This window comes from Lepidochelys kempii, chromosome 2 (genome assembly GCF_965140285.1).
Source record: "Lepidochelys kempii isolate rLepKem1 chromosome 2, rLepKem1.hap1, whole genome shotgun sequence".
Taxonomy (NCBI): domain Eukaryota; kingdom Metazoa; phylum Chordata; order Testudines; family Cheloniidae; genus Lepidochelys; species Lepidochelys kempii.
This window is the reverse complement of record NC_136381.1, coordinates 222368098-222388751: the sequence shown is the minus strand read 5'-3', so window position 1 is coordinate 222388751 and position 20654 is coordinate 222368098. Positions and strand designations below refer to the sequence as shown.

Below are 20654 nucleotides of genomic sequence, written 5' to 3'. Positions count from 1 at the left end.
GTGGTTCATGAAGATATAAAGCCAGGGTCTTGATGTGCCTCTTATGGAGGCACAGCACAGAAGGCTAAATTTAGGAGAAGGAGTGGAAGCAAAGGTGTCTTTAGTAATCTTTGTATTCCCAGATGCTGGGCTGTTCTGGGGCACAATCATGGCATAAATTAAAGCAGCCCCTGAGCTGCTTTAACTTATCAACCTTCCCCCCCACAGCTACCAATGGGATGCTCTGCAGTCCAGAGTAGCAGAAGTGCAGAGCGCTCTGGCCACTCCCCCTCCCATTTCTGATATGCTTCCATTCACTTCTCTGCACCAAAGATTAAAGGTTGAAGACATGGCATATACTTTGACTTTAGCAAAGCTTTTGATACGGTCTCCCACAGTATTCTTGCCGGCAAGTTAAAGAAATATGGACTGGATGAATGGATTATAAGGTGGATAGAAAGCTGGCTAGATTGTCAGGTTCAACGGGTAGTGATCAAGGGCTCGATATCTAGTTGGCAGCCGGTATCAAGGGAGTACCTGAGGGATCAGTCCTGGGGCCGATTTTGTTCAACATCTTCATTAATGAGCTGGATGATGGTATGGATTGCACCCTCAGCATGTTCACGGATGACACTAAACTGGGAGGAGAGGTAGATATGCTGGAGGGTAGCAATAGGGTCCAGAGTGACCTAGACAAATTAGAGGATTGGGCCAAAAGAAGTCTGATGAGGTTCAACAAGGACAAGTGCAGAGTCCTGCACTTAGGATGGAAGAATCCCATGCACTGCTACAGGCTGGGGACCAACTGGCTAAGCAGCAGTTCTGCAGAAAAGGACCTGGGGATTACAGTAAATGAGAAGCCGAATATGAGTCAACAGTGTGTCCTTGTTGCCAAGAAGGCTAATGGCATATTGGTCTGCATTAGTAGGAGCATTTCCAGCAGATCAAGAGAAGTGATTATTCCCCTCTGTTCGGCACTGGTGAGGCCACATCTGGAGTACTGCATCCAGTTTTGGGCCCCCCAGTACAGAAAGGATGTGGACAAATTGGAAAGAGTCCAGAGAAGGGCAACGGAAATGATTAGGGGGTCCTGGCACATGACTTATGAGGAGAGGCTGAGGGAACTGGGATTATTTAGTCTGCAGAAGAGAAGAGAGAGGGGGAATTTGATAGCAGCCTTCAACTATATGAAGGGGGGTTTCAAAGAGGATGGAGCTAGGCTGTTCTCAGTGGTGGCAGATGACAGAACAAGGAGCAATAGTCTCAAGTTGCAGTAGGGGAGGTCTAGGTTGGATATTAGGAAAAACTATTTCAGTAGGAGCGTGGTGAAGCACTGGAATCGGTTACCGAGGGAGGTGGTGGAATCTCCATCCTTAGAGGTTTTTAAGGCCTGGCTTGACAAAGCCCTGACTGGGATGATTTAGTTGGAGTTGGTCCTGCTTTGAGCAGGGGGTTGGACTAGATGACCTCTTGAGGTCTCTTCCAACCCTAATCTTCTATGATTCTATGATAATTCTTTGAGCACTGTTTTGGTTCCCATTATAAGCCACCAGAATGGCATAAAGGGACCTGAGTGAGGGATGGATTTTGCCCCATCGTGGAGATTTTCCCTGTAAAATGCATATATTTGCAGAAATCATTTGCACTGTAAGTCTCAGATATTATTTCAAAGACATTAGAAAAAGTGCCCTGAGCTTCAGGGAGTTTGAGAGAGTAAAAGGCAAATGCAAAGGTGCTCACACAAAAAAGGAGTTTTTTCTTGTTCCATTGTTTTTACAAGGAACCTAGAGAGAGACACTGGGGATCACACACCACTGAGTCCTCCTTTTACTCTGATCAAACTGATTGAGAGTTTTATTTAAAACAGACTAGGGCAGAACTTGGAGAATTATAACCTGATAATGCCAAACCATCATTGCTGCTGTAAGGGAAATTCTCACTTCTCTAGCCTGGTAGGGATCATAAAGTATTAGATAAAGGTGACATGATTTGCTGCTGAGCTATTCAATGAGCTTTTGATAAGGTTCTTTGTAAGACTGTTAAGGAAAATATATTGGAACAGGGCAAGGGACAAAGTATCATGTATTAAACGCTGGCTAAGCAAAAGGAAAGAGGAAAAACAGTGAGTTGGAATGGTTTGCTGATGGCATCAAGATGCTGACTGTGCCAGGCCCTTATGTGAGTGCAAAGGGAGGGAACGGCCAGGAGGGTGCAGAGACTGCTCCAGCAAAGAACTTCAGCACATGCTTATCTCTAAGTATGTGAATAATCCCCTGGGCTTCAATGGAGCCTCTGACATGTTGCTGAATCAGGAGCTTGCTGCACCCCTAAAGGAATGGGGAAGAAGTGAAGCCAGGGTCCTGTTCCCCAGTGCACCAGCTCATAGAGCCCCAATGGATACTGGATTTTTAGATTGCTGTTCACAGCAGCTCTCTACTACCTGTGTTCCAGAGGGATGCAGGGTACAATTGCAAAATGCTGATAGAATCACTTTAATAACGTTTCAATAACGTTAACAACAGTGAGATGGGGAACTGAGATGAGTTCATGTCCAAACATCCTGATTTTGGACAGTTTGCCTCAGCACTTAAATATGTTTGATAGTTTTCTGAGAATATTCTGCCTTTTCCCTTAATAAAAAAACTGAGTAAATGTAAAAATCTAAGTCTATTCTACCTATCAAAATATGCATCTATGCACCTGTTAAAAACAGATCACTTGTCTCATTGGCCCTGTCAAGGTTCCTCCCCCACTCTGAACTCTAGGGTACAGATGTGGGGACCTGCATGAAAAACCTCCTAAGCTTATCTTTACCAGCTTAGGTCAAAACTTCCCCAAGGTACAAAATATTACACCTTGGACAGGCCGCTACCACCACCAAACTAATACTGGTTACTGGGGAAGAGCTGTTTGGACGCGTCCTTCCCCCCAAAATACTTCCCAAAACCTTGCACCCCACTTCCTGGACAAGGTTTGGTAAAAAGCCTCACCAATTTGCCTAGGTGACTACAGACCCAGACCCTTGGATCTTAAGAACAATGAACAATCCTCCCAACACTTGCACCCCCCCTTTCCTGGGAAATGTTGGATAAAAAGCCTCACCAATTTGCATAGGTGACCACAAACCCAAACCCTTGGATCTGAGAACAATGAAAAAGCATTCAGTGTTTTACAAGAAGACTTTTAATAAAAAATAGAAGTAAATAGAGATAAAGAAATCCCCCCTGTAAAATCAGGATGGTATATATCTTACAGGGTAATTAGATTCAAAAACATAGAGAACCCCTCTAGGCAAAACCTTAAGTTACAAAAAAGATACACAGACAGAAATAGTTATTCTATTCAGCACAATTCTTTTCTCAGCCATTTAAAGAAATCATAATCTAACACATACCTAGCTAGATTACGTACTAAAAGTTCTAAGACTCCATTCCTGTTCTGTCCCTGGCCAAGACGACTACAGACAGACACAGACCCTTTGTTTCTCTCCCTCCTCCCAGCTTTTGAAAGTATCTTGTCTCCTCATTGGTCATTTTGGTCAGGTGCCAGCGAGGTTACCTTTAGCTTCTTAACCCTTTACAGGTGAGAGGAGCTTTCCCCTGGCCAGGAGGGATTTCAAAGGGGTTTACCCTTCCCTTTATATTTATGACAGGCCCAGAACTAAAAGGGATATTGCTGCCTATCAGGTAATAATGTATATTTGTCAAGGGCTAAATCCTGCCCCACACCTGTGTAGTTGGGCTTGGTGTAGGTGTTAATATATGTGTATGTCAGGAATCCTACCCCAAACCATGGAGTGGCAGCAAGGTTGCTCTCCTGCCATTACAGCAGCCACGAAGTTGCACAGTGAAGATGCTGCTATAGACTTTGTTCTGCAGGGGGTGAGGGTGTAGGCTCCACTGAAACCAGGGATACTGGGGCCAGCCCATTGACCATGGCTCTATGACACACAGGATGTTTGGATCCCTCTCCCTAGACTCCAGAAATCCTGCCTCCCCCGCTGCACAGAAGAACTATACCAGTTCTGTGGCATCTAAGGCCCTTGAGGATTGGGGTAGAGTTCACATTTTAATACTACCATAATATTATTCACATCCTCCCCTATATAAAATGGCTTAGAAAATTAGTCTTGCACATGCACAAACTTTCTTCTCCACTCTTTCCAATTTCTTTGCATGCCACAAAGGTGGTTAATTAGGACCTTATCCGGCAAGGCTGAGTACCCATTGTTAATGTACATTCAGCAATTTGAAAGGATAAAGGCTTACGTAATACAGTTCCAAAGTTTTTTGCAGATGAAGGCTGGAATTTTCAGAGGCACAAAGGGCAGCTAGTTACCCAACTCCCATCTCTGCCTTTGAAAATCTCCTGTTAAATACTTATCTCACCCACTGCTTCTCTCAGTTCAAGTTGCTTTTTAGCTCAGCAGTGATTTAAAGCGGTGAACATTACAGTAGGTTTGCACTCTGTCTTAAAAACAATGGCTTCTGAACAATTCAGCATTGGTTGGAGATGATAATTTATTCTCTAGCTTTCAGAAGCCTTTCTCCCTTTTATAGCACACAAGAAGAAAACCATGTTTTTTTCTCAAAACCATCTTCAAGTATTTAAAAACATTTACACCCCATTCTCTTCTGGGCTGAGCGCCAAGTTCCTAGAGCAAGTTTTAATGGAAACTACACAGCTTAAAAATAAGGACCATTAGTGGAAATACAGACAAAAGCAGTGGTGGAGCATATGTGCTATGAAATTTATATTTAAATGAATGGTATTGGGTCAAATCGCTAAGGTTATGAAAGCCAAACTTCTGGAATTGAAAATTCAGACCAATAGAAATATTTTAATGCAAATATTACTAATTTAATGGAAACAATGTTTTTACCCCAACATTGTGTTAGTAAACTTGGTTATTTTTCATCATGTGAGATAATAGAAAGTAGTAAGTCAATGATATAGGAAGTAGAAAGTATACTAGATAATGGATTCTCAGTTTTTTTTCCCCATAGAGTGAACCCCGTCTTAATAGAGAGACTGTCTCATGGCTAACTCCCTCTTCATTCAAGTACATTACCTCACCTCCCAGATGCTATAACATACCATTCCTTTGGCAGCTACAATAATTGCTCACATGGAAAAGTAATATTAAGAAAAAAATTAATGTATATCTTACATGCCACATTGCATTGAAAACTGGATAGGGAACTAGCTCCAGAGGATGATAGCTTTCCATACATCATGAACTGCTGTGTTTGATTTTTAAAGTTAACCCAGTCGATGTTTTTAAATCAATAATTATCTTGTACAAATATAACATTTTCCCAGAGGTAGAAGAGACTGAGGGTAAAGTGATAATTGATAAACATAAACATTGGAGGACAAATTCAAAATATACTTGTTATTTTCTTCAGTTATTTTAAGGAAAAATACCCAGTTTTTCCCTCTATTGTTCTCAGACTCATGTAGTGCACTGATTTTTATTAAATCACTCAGTAAATGCTAGTTTTGATGCATCTTTCCACTTTCTCTTGGCAGTTATGATAAAGAGGTCACTTTTTTTTTTTTTAAGAACACATGGCTACACCAATCAGCAAGATGCTTGATTCTACAAGTATTATGGCTAAGGATAGTGGAGTAACAACATCTGGGTTGTTAGTAATATCTCAGTAGAATTGTGCTCTCCCACCTGTCACCATCTGTTTTCTCTTGCCCCACACCTGGATTGCAAGGTCTTTGGGGCAGGGACCACCATTGTTATTTATACAGTTCCTACAGCATAGGGTCCTAGTTCATAGGTTTTATGTTTATTCAGTTGTCACTACAAATGTATTAGTAATGGGGTGGTGGCATTGCTAGTCTTTATTCCCAACCACTCCATTACCTAAAACCCCCAAAAGTATATTTGAGAAACAGGGGGGGTGAGGTAATACAGTATTTTTTATTGGCTCAACTTCTGTTGGTGAGAAAGACCAGCTTTCAAGCTTACAGAGCTCTTCTTCAGGTCTAGGAAATGCACTCAGAGTAGCACAGCTAAATGCAAGGGGGAACACATTGTTTAACATAAGTAGTTAATACATATTCCAAGGGACACCTCAAGGGGAGGTGGCCTATTAACACCTCTCCAGTCACAGTGAGGAAAGGAGGGGGAAAAAGGGATGATAGGAGATTAAGTGGGTTATAGACAGTCTACCTAGCAAAGTTATGAATTTAAGGTCTCAGGCTCATCTTCTGAAGGTGTTGTGCAGCTTTCCTTTGAGAATTAAAAAAAAAGGGGGAGGGGGGAGTCCTATGACACCCTGTAAGCAATAGCTGTACTTAATCACAGAATCCCTGCGGCAGTATCTGTTTTTTTTAAATGCAGAAGTGGTTCATGCTATGAAAGACTTTGAGAATGCTCCATATAAAGAGCTCTGGAAAGCGCCTGAAAGACTGGTTGCAAGTGGCCCAGGAGAGATGTAAGCCTTGACTGATGCACCCTTCCATTGACTTCTGGGTTGAGACTTTTTTTCTCCCCCATTGTGTGGCGATCTTCTATAGTTGCTTCTTTCATTGATTTCTTCTTGTCTAGGTCCTAAGGGAAAGCAAGTGGTCACTTACAGTGGGCCTAAAACACATCATAAAAGGTATTTTAGATCAGACCATAAGGAAAACACTTAAAACTGGCAGGTGTGTAAAGATGCTCAAATTGCAAAGAGTTGCCTTGTTAACTGCAAGTGGCTGTGCACCGTCAGACCTTATTAAAAAGAAAACACTACTGTTTCACTGAGTTTAATCCTCCCTACCCAGTCTGCTGAAATAGCTTTTTTTTAGAAATTGTTGACAGAGCAAGACATTCTTACAGTGAAACAATAGCTAACAGTTTAGCTGATATTCGGGCTGATATTCTGCAAAGCTTACTTTACAACTTCTGACAAATGGAGGTTCTACAACCTACACATAAACAAAGCTACGCCCTGAGCAGACCCACCACAATAATGAAGTGAAAGAACAAGTGAGTTTAAAAAAATATTTATTACAAAATCATATCACTTTTGTACAGTACAAGACTTAAAATCAGAAGCCTTATCCTCAAAACAAAATTCAAGAACAGCTAAAAGTGTCTAGTGCAAAGTAGTAAAACCCTCAAGTAGTTAAATACAAAAGAGACTCCTTGTGGAGGGCTGATATGGTTTCCATATTGATATCAACATATGGCACTGAGTGTGTTTTGGATATAAAGAGTTGGTACTAAAGACTCACTTAGCATTAGGAAGTTGCCCTATAATTCAAAGATAATGCGGTCCAGAATACTTCCACCTGCAAGTATTAACATTGTTTACAGCAGCATAAAAGTGTGCATGATGTTTTGAAAATAAAGGTACTCTTCTCCAGGGGGACATGTGGGTTATATATTACAAAAAGTGCTAAAGAGCATGAGAACACAGATCATGCTCAGGCATTAATGAGCCTAGAGAAAGAGCCAAAATTTAATGTTTACTTGAAAGGAGAGACTATGTCTAGGTGCACTTCATGACCTTGTCTAGCATTCGAGATTTATAAGCTACTGAAGCATTGACACACAGTGAAGAGGACCTTTTTCATCCCTATATTGAAGGTGGAACATCTCTCTGAAATTTTACTAGACATATGGACTAAATCTATACTAATGGAATAAAAAACCCTGTACAGTACAGTTATATGCAGTACCAGTTAAAACTCATTCTGCTGAGCAAGGTAGTATAACAGTCTACTATTGCTTGGATTAAGAATTAAATAAAATCTGATGTCCACAGCAAGAATGTTTAGTGGCGTGCGCTCTGCTTCTAGCCAAGATGATCTGCATTACAAAACCATCCCACAACTGAGCATGGATGCTAGTTGTTCATGTGAAGTACTGGATTCTCCATACTTTGGCTCCTTTGAAAAATCCAAGCCTAAACATTTGGCACAGCCCTTACAGTTCAAAGATGTAGGCTACATGTGTCATTATGTCTGTCACAGTCAAAAGCATTCCTCAAGATACAAACACAAAGCCTTCTCCAAGTTACCAAGCAAGTTGCGTTCAAGGGTTTTTTTTTTAAAAACAAACCATTTCTGAAAATGGCACCAATCTTCTACCATTCAGGGCAAGTAATAAAAATAATCGAATAAAGCTATTTTTGGAAAAAAAGTTGTTTAACATTTATCATTGGGAAGTGCAGGGAGAAAAATGGGACTTTCTAATGTCATAAGATACTTTGACCCACACATGGCTACCAACCTGCTACACCTTAAGGTTCCTATCCTGCTGCTGCCATCATGTTAAAGTGGATCTGAATAGGACAATATTGTATACCCATATATGCACCTAACTGCAGAGTTGCATAATAGATGGTGAAGCTCTAGTGACTGTTCTGGGAGAAAAAATAGGTACTTGACATTTGTCAGCATTTAGAGGTTCAAGAGTTAAACATGGTTCAGAAACTGTATATATCTATTACATCAAGTCTCAGATCATGTGCCTGGAAAAACTGAAGTATTAATCTGAACTTCTTATGTGCCTTTTTTGGTAAGGGCAACAACATTGAAAGATATACCCATCTTTAGGTTCTTTGTACTGAATGGTACAGGTCAAATCGTGCAGTCTAGACCAGGGCCAGCCTCAGGAAAAATGGCACCCTGGGCCAACTTGTATTTTGGTTCCTCTGGCCTCTACCCCTCCATTGCCCCTGGCCCCCACTGCCTCCTCATCTATTCCCCCCCATTGCCCCTGGCCCTTTCTGTCTCCCTGAACTCCCATTCCCCCTGGGTCCTGCTGCCTCCCCCTCACATTGCCCAGAGCTCCTTTCTGTAGGCTTGCACCCCAGGCCTGCCCCATTCTTTGCCGCTTGACCACAGCAGCTGGAGAGCAGTGGCTGCTGGTCAGGTGCCACCCAGCTTTGAAGGCAATGCCACCGCCAGCAGAAATGCAGCAGTAAGAGTGGGATGGTATAATACTACCACCGTTACTTCTGTACTGCTGCTGGCAGCGCTGCCTTCAGAGCTGGGTGGCCAGAGAGCAGCAGCTGCTGCTGACCGGCAGTCCAGAGGTGCTGGGGCTATGAACTGCCCTGCCGAGAGGTGGCGGGGCTCAGAGTTGGCAAGCTCCGGAACAAATTAAGTACTGATGGTGCCCCGCTGACCACAGCGCCCATGTTGCCCACCCATAAGGCCAGCCCTGGTAGACTATAACCTCCAGATCTGCAGCATGATCTTTCCTTCCCTTCTTCCAGCAGACTGACAGACTCCTTCTGTTCCACAACCTGTTGGAAGGAGCTGTAGCGTAATGCCCTCAAGCATTAGTCCTGATTGAAGAGACAGTTTGATTCCCTTCTAACAACTTGACATTTCTTTCACACAGCTGCACTTTGCCTCACCGAGTTCTTTGGTTTACTTGGGATACACCAATCATCTGCCTCTGTAGCCATTTGATAACGCTTAAAGGCAGACTTGTTGAACACAGGGAGCTTTTCTACTGATGCTGTTGAAAGAGCCTAAACACAAAACAAAAAAAATACAGGAATTACTTATTCAATTATCTCTTTCAAGCCACTGTTCCACAACAATAAGAGTTCTAAATATACCATTAAAAAAATCAAAGCAATATATATTTAACAATAAGTTTGAGACCTGAGCCACTGACACTACAATTACATAGATAGTGACATACTTGGATTAATAGTCATTTGAGCATTAGTCTTTTGCATTTGCAACAGGCCACAGTACTGTGCGCTGTTGTGCTTAGGTTTGCCCTGGAGAAAGACGTGTTGTCATTAAGTGTCAAGTCATATTGCGGTCAGATTTTACAGGCCATGAACCTGTTTGTGTTCTGCATGATATGACTTCTTTGGGGCGATTTAAAAATCAAGATAATCCTGGATATAGCAGGACAGCTCCTTTCTCACAAGACCTGAAGGGGCATTTAATACATCTTACCCCATTTTACAGATAAAATAGGATTCTATGATGAATAGACAGGTTTGGATGGTATAAATAAAAAGTTATTGTAAAGTAGAACACTTTGTGTGTACACACACACCCATTTCATAGGTTGTGCTTCGATAATTGTATTTTAAAGTAAAAGTTTTGTGACACAGTCAGTACAAGTACCTCTCCGAAACAGATGCACGGACTACCAAAAACCTTTGGTTTTTATAGTTACCTGAAGAAACCTGGTGTATGTAGTAGGCTAGACTCTTATCTAATGAAGAATCTGACATAATGAAGTATTTAACTTACCCAGAATTCAGCATCTGTACAACAGTTGTTGAACAGGTAAGCTATTGGTAACAACTATTTATATTTCCTTATAAGGCTGGATTTCTCACTCCTGAAGACAATGATCAGTGAAGAGAAGATCTGCCACTTGAATGTTTGTACTTTTAGTGCCTCAATTCCAACCAGCACCTCGGTCCATAAGTTTCTACTTAACGTGTGTGTGGGAAGGAGGCCCGCAGCCTCAAATACCTGTGTAAATTGGACCAGCTGAAAACTAGTGCAATTTCTATTTATACTACAAACTTACCCTCAGCTCTGACAGTCAAGCTGAGTAATTTCTAGCTCACCAGCAACAGAGGGTCTGCAGGCCCAGTTAGGCCTTCAGTCAGTCACTTGTGTAGAACCACACTTTAATGTCAATTAAGTGGGATAAGTGATCAGCAATATTACTTTCATGTAACAAAAGCACATACCTTCAGGTAGAGAATAGCATCTGTTCCATAACCTGGTATAGAATATAGATTCAAGTCTCCTTGAAAGTATTTAGCATATAGACGAGAAATTGGTAAGCCGTACCCAAAACCAGCCTAGAAATAAGTACAATACATCAAAATAAAAATTTCTTCCATTTCCAGAGAGCATGACGACTGTTCAAGGGAGACAGTTTAGGTCCCTGGATGTCTCCATTACTGCAGAGCTTCTCTCCCTCCCCCACAAAAAATGTTAACAAGGAAGCCTCATTTAGAACACTAGAACTTTATGAAAAAAGTTAATCTCATCCTCAATCAAAACATGTTGAAAGATCTTTCAGTCCAAGTCTTCAATTGTGGAATTATATAGTTTACACCTCTCACTTTTACATACCGTATTTAAGTTTCCCCAGCCACGTCTTCTCTTTTTAAACCAGATATGGGGCAGAAGCGGAGAGCTGAAAAGATGGCAAAGAAGCTTCTGTTCTAAGCTTGTCTCCTAAAGGGTCCCAATTTGGGGCAGAGATGTTAAGAGTGCAAGTGAGGGAAGAGAATCAAGATGCAGAATGGCTGGCTATGTCGCTTCAGAGAAAAAGCAAAGACGGAACCCTTGCAATGGCCTCTACTCTGTTCCTCCTGGCAGCAAACATTGGCTCAGTTGCTGTCAACAAAACCTATCAGGATATTATTATGAGGAGGAGTGAGGATCGGGAGCAGAGATCACTGAAATACTGCTCCTTCCTTCAAGTTGCGGCTCAAGAGGAGAGGGATTTTAGCATAGAGATGTCCACAGGTTGTTAGACAACCAACACGTCTCCACTTTTGAGCCACAGTCATTAGAAGCGCATCCAAGCTAGTCTCAGTCACTGCTGGGAGAACCTAACATTCTTAAAACAAGACACAGCCCAATTTGAACGGTATTCCTAAAGGCTATTAAACATAGGACTGGGGCACAAGGAGGGAGCAGAAGCCACTGAAAGACTGCCCCCTGTAACACGTAGTTGCTTTGTTCACCATTTTCGCACCAGAGGTCATTCTTAACTTTAGGTGAAAAAAAAACAAAAAACCTAATGTGCGAGAGTTTTTTAAATGGAAAAGGTATGAGACAATAAAAAGCTGCCTAAAGTGGAGATGGGAGAGACTTAAAAAGGTACAAATGAAGAAAAATGCTGAAGCCTTAGAATGCCATTGGTCCCATTCCAACAAAGTGTGTATTTTTTTTATTGTGAAGTTCAATTCACCTGTGACTATCTCACAAAGCAGTTAGACTCTGAGAAGATTCCAAGTACTTTACTCTATCTTGCAGTGTTCCTTTATAAAATTACTGTAGATTTCAGATCTTACCAAAGGAGCATTACGAGAGTCATCCAACACTGGTCTTGGTGCTGTGGAATACATGTAGCTAAACAGGAGATTGATTTTCCTCAATGGAACACCACCTCCTGTGTCAGATATCTGATTAAAAAATTAGTCAACTGTAAGTCTGTACTAGAAATAGCATTGAACATTAGCAGCTGAACCCATCCACCAGTAACCCATCAGTTATTCCTGATTAGATACCACAAAAAGCTTAGATTTCTGATAAATAACCGCCTAAAGTAATCTTCAACTAAAGACTCTTTAGTAGATATTAACTTTGTCCTACAGTTATAAGTCAGCAAGCTTTTCTATTGCTATTTGTTGTGGAATATTCATTCAGTCTTTATTTCATTTATAGGCTATTGCAGTCAAGTAATAGATTACCTTAATTGTCAGGTCTTCATTTCCTAGAACGACAGTCACTTCAACTGGAGAAAGAGAAGAATTGTTCTGATGTTCAACTGTTGCCCTCATGGCATTCTATGGAAATTAAGGTAATCACCATCATCAGAAGAGTTTGGCTCAATTAACTGTATGTCACTATTACAGCACCACAGATAGTAGGTTCTGGTGTGGTTCCTGCCTCTCCCCACCTCCCTCTTCCAAGTGCACACCAGGTCTTTGTTAGAAAGAGTTGACTACACTTTCCCCCTACCCCTAATTGTTTGGTCTTTGGGGAATGTTCTTAGCAATTTAGTATAGTGGGACTGAAGGAAAACCTGCATCTAGAAGTGACTCCCAAAGCAGACATTTTATTTGGGGTTTAATTATTGGAAAGGGCACTTCAATATACATATCAGAAATTAAGCTGTACCTGCCCAACATGAAGATTAGACATTATAAATTTAAAAAGGAAAGCTGTAGTTAGATTCCAAGACAACAGTCATGCCCAGTGGTCACTGAAGAGTCCTAGGTGCTTTAACCCAAACAAGCCACACACCATCTTTTCAATCCCATTACCTCTTGGTCTATTTTTGTTGCTGCCACATTCGCTTTTCTTTCAAGAACACACATACCCTACAGTCCCTACCTCACATATAATGGTATTTTATTTCTTCCACTCCCCAATCTTGTATTTTACATAAACTAAGATGTTTAGTCAGGGATGCATGCTCATTTGGTGCTTCCCATTCCTCTTTGCGTATCCTTCTGTGCATCACAAGGATGACAGATACCATGAGGCCCTTCTAACTTCACTGACAAAATGGAAACTCCAGAATTCGCAAGACCAAGATTAATAAAGGGCATAATATCCCCCTCCACCCCAAAATCTCCACTACATCTGAATCCCACGGCATTCCTATCTGCTGCTACCATCCCTTCCTCTAGTGACAAGAGCTATAGTTCTTGATCTTAGGCAAGAAACTAAAACCAGATCTGGTTAAAGACTGAAACACATTAGTTCATGCTCACAGAACTGGGCAATGGCATGCTCATAACAGAAACATGGGTTTACAAACCTTGAAGAGCTCAAACAGTATGTGGAAGAGGTGGGAAGGAACATAAACAACGTGAATGGGTTGTCCTGGCACTCTTCCTGGGGGGGAGGGGAGGGAAAGAAAAAGATTTCCCCAGTTTTAAGGCTTTTCTTTTGTTGGTTTTGCTTCCCAAATCAACTCTATTGTAAGCAAATGAGGTCATGCTATAGTAAATAAGGAAATGGGGGAAAAATAAGACTCACTCAAGAGCACATCATATACCAATTTGTTCACAATGCATTATTTCATGAACACCACTGAATTATTTTCAAGTGACTGTGCACATCATTCAGTTTTTAGCATTCTTCTGGAGTGGGCAAGAATTAACTGCCCAGAATCAGACACATGCAGAGAGTATGGATTAGAACTCAACAGTTCCTCAATTCCAGGCCTGCATCCACTTTCTAAGTGTAAAGAGAGCTTATTCCTTGCCATCATATGCCAGTGCTTGTGCGATTTAATATATAGACAGGTCAAGTATATTCTCTGAAGCATTTGCAAGAACCACAACTCAAAAAAAAAGTTCATATTTGAGAGTCAGAAAGCCAATGTGCTATCTTATGGAACCAAAATGCAGAGAGCTTGGATTCCAACAACTGAGGTGAAAAATGCAATTTGGAGGACCTTAAAGAAGTGGAAAGGAGCAAACATGAGACTAGCCAACTGGTAAACAAGGTTCAAGAGGAAGCCATATATGGCTACTCTGACAAAAGCACTCAGAAGAGATTGAGTGAAAGAGTCTCCTAAGAGCTAGAGAAGTCAGTTTGGCTATTGATAAGGATTATTAGTCTGCAAATAACAGATTAAGCCATTATCTTACCATTCACTTCAATGAGACTTAATTCTGGAGAAGCTAAGTAATACTGGTCACAGAGTCTCCGGGAAGTTTCAAAAGCATCTGTAATATTTTTTAATTTTACAAAAGTAAGTGTATACAGTTGTAAAGTGAAATGTTATAATATAGCAATTTATTCTCTTTGGCAACATATCACTTCATACTACATTCATATCTGGTGTGTTGTAATATGTAAACATGCATGTTTTAACATTAATATTTATAACAGATATGCATCATGTGATGAATGTAGTAAGAGTAAAGACTAAATATGCAAATGTAATAGCATTGCTAGATTTTACAGCATAATTTGAGTTTTGTAGAACAGACGCCTAGAGAGTGAAAGATAGAAGTTTGCCACCACACAGCTGGTGTTGATTTGTCATGGACTGCTCCCACCTCATCTACCACTCAATACTTGATTATGTCTTAAATTCTTCTACTATTTTGCACCCTCTTTAAAACCAGGAGATCAACTAGTCTACAGCTGATAACTGTCAGGCACTTAAAATAAGTCATGTTCAGCACCCCACATAAGCACATCTTTTGTCTGCATGTCAAACTACTTGCAAACAAACAGTCAGTGCTAACCATGAAGAGAGAGCCTACTGATTTAACAATGTACATACCATTCACCACTCCCACCACATCACAGCATGGATCAATGCTGCCAACGTGCTGTGGATGACCTGAGTTGGTATTGTCATCAAAAATAAGTGCTGTTTAAGATAAACCAATGTTATGTTATATTTCATTTCAGGTAAGCAATGAATTATGAAAAAAGTCAATTCACATTCACATACTCTGATCAGGAAAATATTGCTTTTTTTTTTGGCAAGTAATAATTTCAGATACTGGAGATTTTTTTCAGGCCTCCTCCTCCCCACCCCATTTTTTTTTTGGAAATATAGTCTAGATTTTCAAGAGTCAAAGACAGGGCAGGTTTGGTGCCGAGAGAACTACTGCTTATTGCAAAGACACAAACTATGCTAATTTTTTTTACTAGTGGATCAACATCTAAAGCAGGGGTTCTCACAACAAATTTTTTAGTAGCCTCAGAGTGCAGCCACCAACTCTTGCTGGTGGCCACTCTGACAATATTTCCTAAAATACTTAACTTTAGGAGGGAAAAATAAATATGCACATATACATGTCAAAATCATTTAAATTTATTTATGTAGAATTATTTTTGCAGCCTCAATAATGATGTACAGTTGTCTCTATTCTTTACTGCACCTAATCAGAATAGAAACACAAATAAGGTCCTTTGCACATTCTCATCTTTGTTATTTCTATTGCTTATTGGTTGCCTGTTTTTTAAAGGCTTGCTAGCTAGTAAGTCTGCTGCTGCGAAAAGTAACTGAATGTTTGTTAATATCACTTTTCACAGTAGCAGACTTACTAGCTAGCTGGGAGGCTGTAAAAAGTGAAACTAAAACATACAAATATCAATTTTCACAGCAGACTTACCCAGCCCTGGCAAGCCAGGGAACAAATTGAGCCCTGGATGGGGAGGTGGATAGGGAGACAGTGGGGGCCAGGAGTGATGCAGTGGGGTGGTAAGCCGAGGGCCAGCACCCATGGCCGGGGTCCAGGGCTGGAGGCTGAAGCCACATGGCAGGAACCTGCAGCCTGCCACTGCCACCCCAGGGTGAAAGCCTGAGCCTCACCACTCCCGGGAAGATAGGGAACTCACTGGCTGCCTGATCATCTGGCATTTGTGACTCCGGGGGAGAAAGCAGGGCCCAACTTTTGCTGGTGGCCTGGGGCAGGGGCCACAGCTCTGCTCCCCGCCCCACCCCCAGTTATTGCCCAGGAGGCTGTGGCCACAAGAAAAGCCCCTAGTGGCTGCATCTGAGAAATGCTGAAGAGTCTATTCATAGGTGAGGATGATATCACTAGATTTCTACACAAGAATTTTCATTAGTTTAGAGTTAATGTTGAAGTTTCAAATTAAGATAACATACATATTCTGATATTCGTCTAGCTCATATCTGCAGTTAAAAATACTAAAACACTAGTGACATATGAAGTCACCTGACACACTCATAAGAAACTTTTAATTTAACATGTTCCACAACACTTACAATGCATTTTCTCAAGGGAAAAGTGAAGACTTACTGTGCTGGTTTATTAGCATCCGGATGGATATACGATTCATGTAAAACCTATCCAAGAAGTACTGAATATTTTGATTGGTGACTGGTTCCACTCTGAAGGCATCTTGGTATTCAATTACTCCTTGCGCCATTATAGGAACAACATCGTGGTGTCTATTTCGGACTATAACAAGTGTATCTATAAAGCTAGATAATCACAAGACACATTCAGATAAATATTTAAGACTGCACATGGGCAAATTTCAAACAAGAAATTCTCTATAGCAGCATCTTAAGTTATGGTGCAAAGTGCTTATGTTTAGAAAAAAAAATTAAGTGCAATTGTGTTTTAAGGCCACCTCATAGCATAACCTTCAAAGGAAGGACCTCATCACTAACCTAAACAGAAGATCTTACTTTTTAAATACAGGGCCTGATTCACCCATGTATTACTTCAGTTTTACATCAGAGTAATTGGATGGTGAACCAGTCTCATAAAAAGGTCAGTCATCTCTCTGATGATTTTCACTTTGAAGGGCTTGTTTTCACATAAATGCTACAATGACACAGCTGTGCCACTGCAGCACTTCAGTGTAGATCCTCCCATTGGTGTAGGTAGTGATTCTCCCATAGTGTATGGTTTCAGAGTAACAGCCGTGTTAGTCTGTATTCGCAAAAAGAAAAGGAGTACTTGTGGCATAAATTGGTTAGTCTCTAAGGTGCCACAAGTACTCCTTTTCTTTTTCCCATAGTGTATGTAATCCATCTCCCTGAGAAGCAATAGCTAGGTTTACAGAAGAATTCTTCCACCAACCTAGTACAGTCTACACACATTAGATTAGTATACCTATGTTTCTCTGGGAATGGATTTTTCACACTTTGAGAGACCTAGCTATACCGATGTAAATTCCTAGTGTAGACCAGGCCAAAGTCATTCTTTTCCCAGGGGCAGAAAAATAAACTTCTGGCTAAGGTAAAGTGGCAAGCAAAATTGCCTGACTTTGCCAAAAGCACTTAACCTATATGCAACACTCTCTCTCGCCATCTGTCCTTAAAATTTTCTCATATCTAGCCACTTCCTATGTCTTAATCATATACACAATATTTTCGTTTGAGGGGGCTTTTTGGCCCATAGGTGAAGTGAAAGAATACACTAGAATATTAGTAATATGAAATATCTAGGTCTATTTGTTCATAAGAACCTGAATTGAATTAACACAAAACCAGTACTTCAACCTGCAATAGAACTTTAACTGGAATGGGATGTCCCAGAGTATTTTTGTTTAAAGGTTTTTCCTCCTCTCATGCCAGTTAAAATACTATTAGACTTGTTGGCCCTGAAAACAAGATCTGTTGAGATATCAAAATTGGTCAGCTTTATTGCACTGGCTTAGTCACTTTCAACATGTCATATTTATTTAAAAAAAAAAAACACTACTGCAAGAAATGGTTAGCACTTAATATACCTTGTACTGAAAGCAAGTCCAGTCTCCAGGTCTTTCAAATATGCTAGGTTATCAGCATAGTCAGTCACTGTAAGCTGAATGTGTTATGGAAAATGGAAAGGAAGATGAAAAATTAAATGCTTACTCGGATAAAACCCTGTGGTCCTCTGGGTTTTTTTGATGGAACTCAACTACATCCATTAGACTCTGAATGTACCTAGAAAAGATTGTCAAAAAGAAATTAAAAAAAAAAAAGGTGCTTATTTAAACTGTTTGTTAAAAATGTTGAAGTTGCAGAAAAAGTTCTCCTCCTCCCAAAATTACTATTTAACAAGTTAATAAGTTGCCATAGCTTTAAGATTCCACTCTGTCACCTCTGACATATTCTGTATTGAGCACTTAAACAAAATCCTTCCCACTTACCAGCTTTTTACCAACTGTACTGATGGAGTGCTCAGTAACTGATTAGGAAGCAGGTCAATTTCTCTCAGGATATTTGCTAGCCTCACAGGAAGTTCTTGCCGCAGAAATGCGAAAGAGGTTCTTTCGCATCCATTACTTGAACCTATAAAATAAGAACAGTTATGTTTTAAAACAAAAAGTATTCAACATACAAGTGTGAAGAGGTTTCTTGCAGACTCCCTCAAATCCCAGGATTACATTATTGCAGATGCACAAGAGCATAAATATGTAAACCTATCAAGGATGTTTATATTGGCTATTTCTTCTTTACTCTAGATATTTTCTAGATGATTGCAGTGGATACCTAGTTCAGCAAGAAACAGACATCTGTATAATAACATCTAGTTAAAGGCATATTTTGCATTTCACGTTCAAGTAGGGGGAATTGCCTCTATCACCCATGGAAGCCAAGCTAACATACACAAACAGTGAACTCTCACAAGTGGTCTGCCAACATCCACCCCCACCCCATAAATCTGATCACCAGAACATAACTTTTCACAGCTGCTAAAGATGGTAAATCAGATCTGCAGAACAAAGCATTCATATTGTGACCACTGCATAAAAATCACATCTGTTCTGTTCTCATGCACTACAGTTTAAGAAACACAGACAGTTGAGCTATTTAAGGTGTTCCCCATCAACAATACTAACGCACAAGATACATTTTTGCATATTTTTAGATTCAACTTTAATTGAAACAGTCATTGGATCTTTCAGCTTCACTGCAGACTTGCCAGCAGTACAGGCTTCCGTTTACTATCCCAGTCGGAGAACAGCACCTCGCGGTGGGGGTGGGGGAGAGCACTCGTGTGGCGCCGGGCAACGCCAGCAGCAACACACACATGATCCAATTCCTGATCGGGGACTCAGCCACTCCTTGGACTAACGGATTCGTGCAGCGGTCAGCGCCAGACAGCGGCTGCCAAACGGTTCCGCTTTGCTGACTTCCAGCCTTGTGGAGCAGACAGAGGTGGGTCCCGTCCCGTCCCCCCCCACGCTGTTGATAACGGGAACATCTCGGGTCAGCGCAGCAGCCCTCTCACGACGAGAGCAGCGTCCCGCACCCACGGCAGAGGAGCGCGGGGGCCCCCGGGCAACCCCTAGCCAGGGTCTAGGGCAGAGGCGGGACAGGGGCGCCAAGACGCCACGTGTCTCTAGAGCGGGGGCGGGGGGCGCACCGGAGCCCGGGACACCCGAGGAAGGAGCCGGCCGGCCAGTGGCAGCGCGCGGGTTGCCGGGGGCATCCCCGGAGAGCTGGAGGCAGTCCCGGGCCAGGGTCCCCGCCGGCAGCACAGAGCCCGAGGCGGGTAGGAGAGCTGTCCCCGCCCCGCGTCCCCGCCCCCGCGCTCCCCGGCCCGTACCGAAGTCCAGGAACTGTTTGATGGAGAGCGGGGAGGGCGAGTAGCGGGAGAAGCGCTCCACCTCGCGCGGCACCGGGCTGCTGACCCCGCCCGCCGCCAGAGGGGCGGCGCTGCGCAGGGTGACCCGCGCGGCCCTCATCGCCCCGCGCGGCAGGTGCGGGGACGGGACGGGCTCTCGGACGCTCGCGCCACGGTCGCTCTTCGACTTCTGAAGCCACCTCTCACGTGCGGCGCTATTTACCACTCACACACCGGCCCCCCGCGGGGCGGGGCCACGGCAGGGGGCGTGGCCCTAGGCAAACCGCGCCCAACAGAACCTTCTCCGGGCTGGGATGAGACAGGCCGGCGGTTCTCGCCAGTACCATTGTCCGGCAGCGTGGGGGGGGCGGGGCGGTTGTGCTATCCCAAGGGAACCCAATGGGCGCTGGGGAGAGACTCCAGAGAAGGAGGAACAGGGGCAGCGGTGGTGGCTCGCCGGTAGGGCGGAGGGGCGGGGCCTCTGCTCTGCCTAGATACCTCTCCAGTGTCCTTGTTTACGAGGCAAATCAATGTCAAACCCCCCGTTTCCTCCCGCGGAATGCGTCCTTCCAGGGACCCAGCTCACGGCTCGCCTCACTGACTGTTCCGGCCGAGCTTGGCCTTCGAGAGCGAGCCAATCCGCGGGGCTAGACCCACGCCCCTCTGGGCCCCGCCCCCATTCCCGAGGGCGGGGCCGGAGCTGCTCTTCCTAGAATCCTGAGAACGGGGGCGGGGCTAGGCACGGGGACGGGCTGGGGGGAAGCGTCGCCCGCGGCTGCCGGGCTGGGCAGCGCTGCGCTATTGCTCCGGGTGTCCCCTGGTTCTGGGGCCGCAGCACAGCGGGGCGCTGCTGGAGTGCAATCACAGTAAAAGAAAACTTTGCACTAACATTGCTGTCCCGCTGCCCCACCACCACCCCCAGAAGCCTCGGGT

The 20654-nt window shown here is 42.8% G+C and overlaps 1 protein-coding gene across 2 annotated transcripts; it reads right to left on the bottom strand.

Annotated features, from left to right (window-relative positions):
• Window positions 1-5895: 5895 nt before the first annotated feature.
• On the bottom strand, window positions 5896-19925 carry PDK4 (pyruvate dehydrogenase kinase 4). 2 transcript variants are annotated; one of them, XM_073333892.2, is made up of 12 exons: window positions 19704-19924; window positions 18301-18442; window positions 18023-18094; window positions 16455-16639; window positions 14963-15052; window positions 14319-14396; window positions 13481-13557; window positions 12405-12500; window positions 12006-12116; window positions 10665-10778; window positions 9351-9467; window positions 5896-6547 (listed from the first exon to the last, which is right to left on the bottom strand). In XM_073333892.2, exons 1-12 carry the CDS (start codon window positions 19840-19842, stop codon window positions 6350-6352), a joined length of 1419 nt encoding a protein of 472 aa, XP_073189993.2. In that variant the 5' UTR covers window positions 19843-19924; the 3' UTR covers window positions 5896-6349. The 2 variants fall into 2 exon arrangements, with proteins under 2 accessions (XP_073189993.2, XP_073189994.2); XM_073333893.2 differs by lacking the exon at window positions 12006-12116 and having other exon boundaries at window positions 19704-19925.
• Between the last annotated feature and the right edge of the window lie 729 nt (window positions 19926-20654).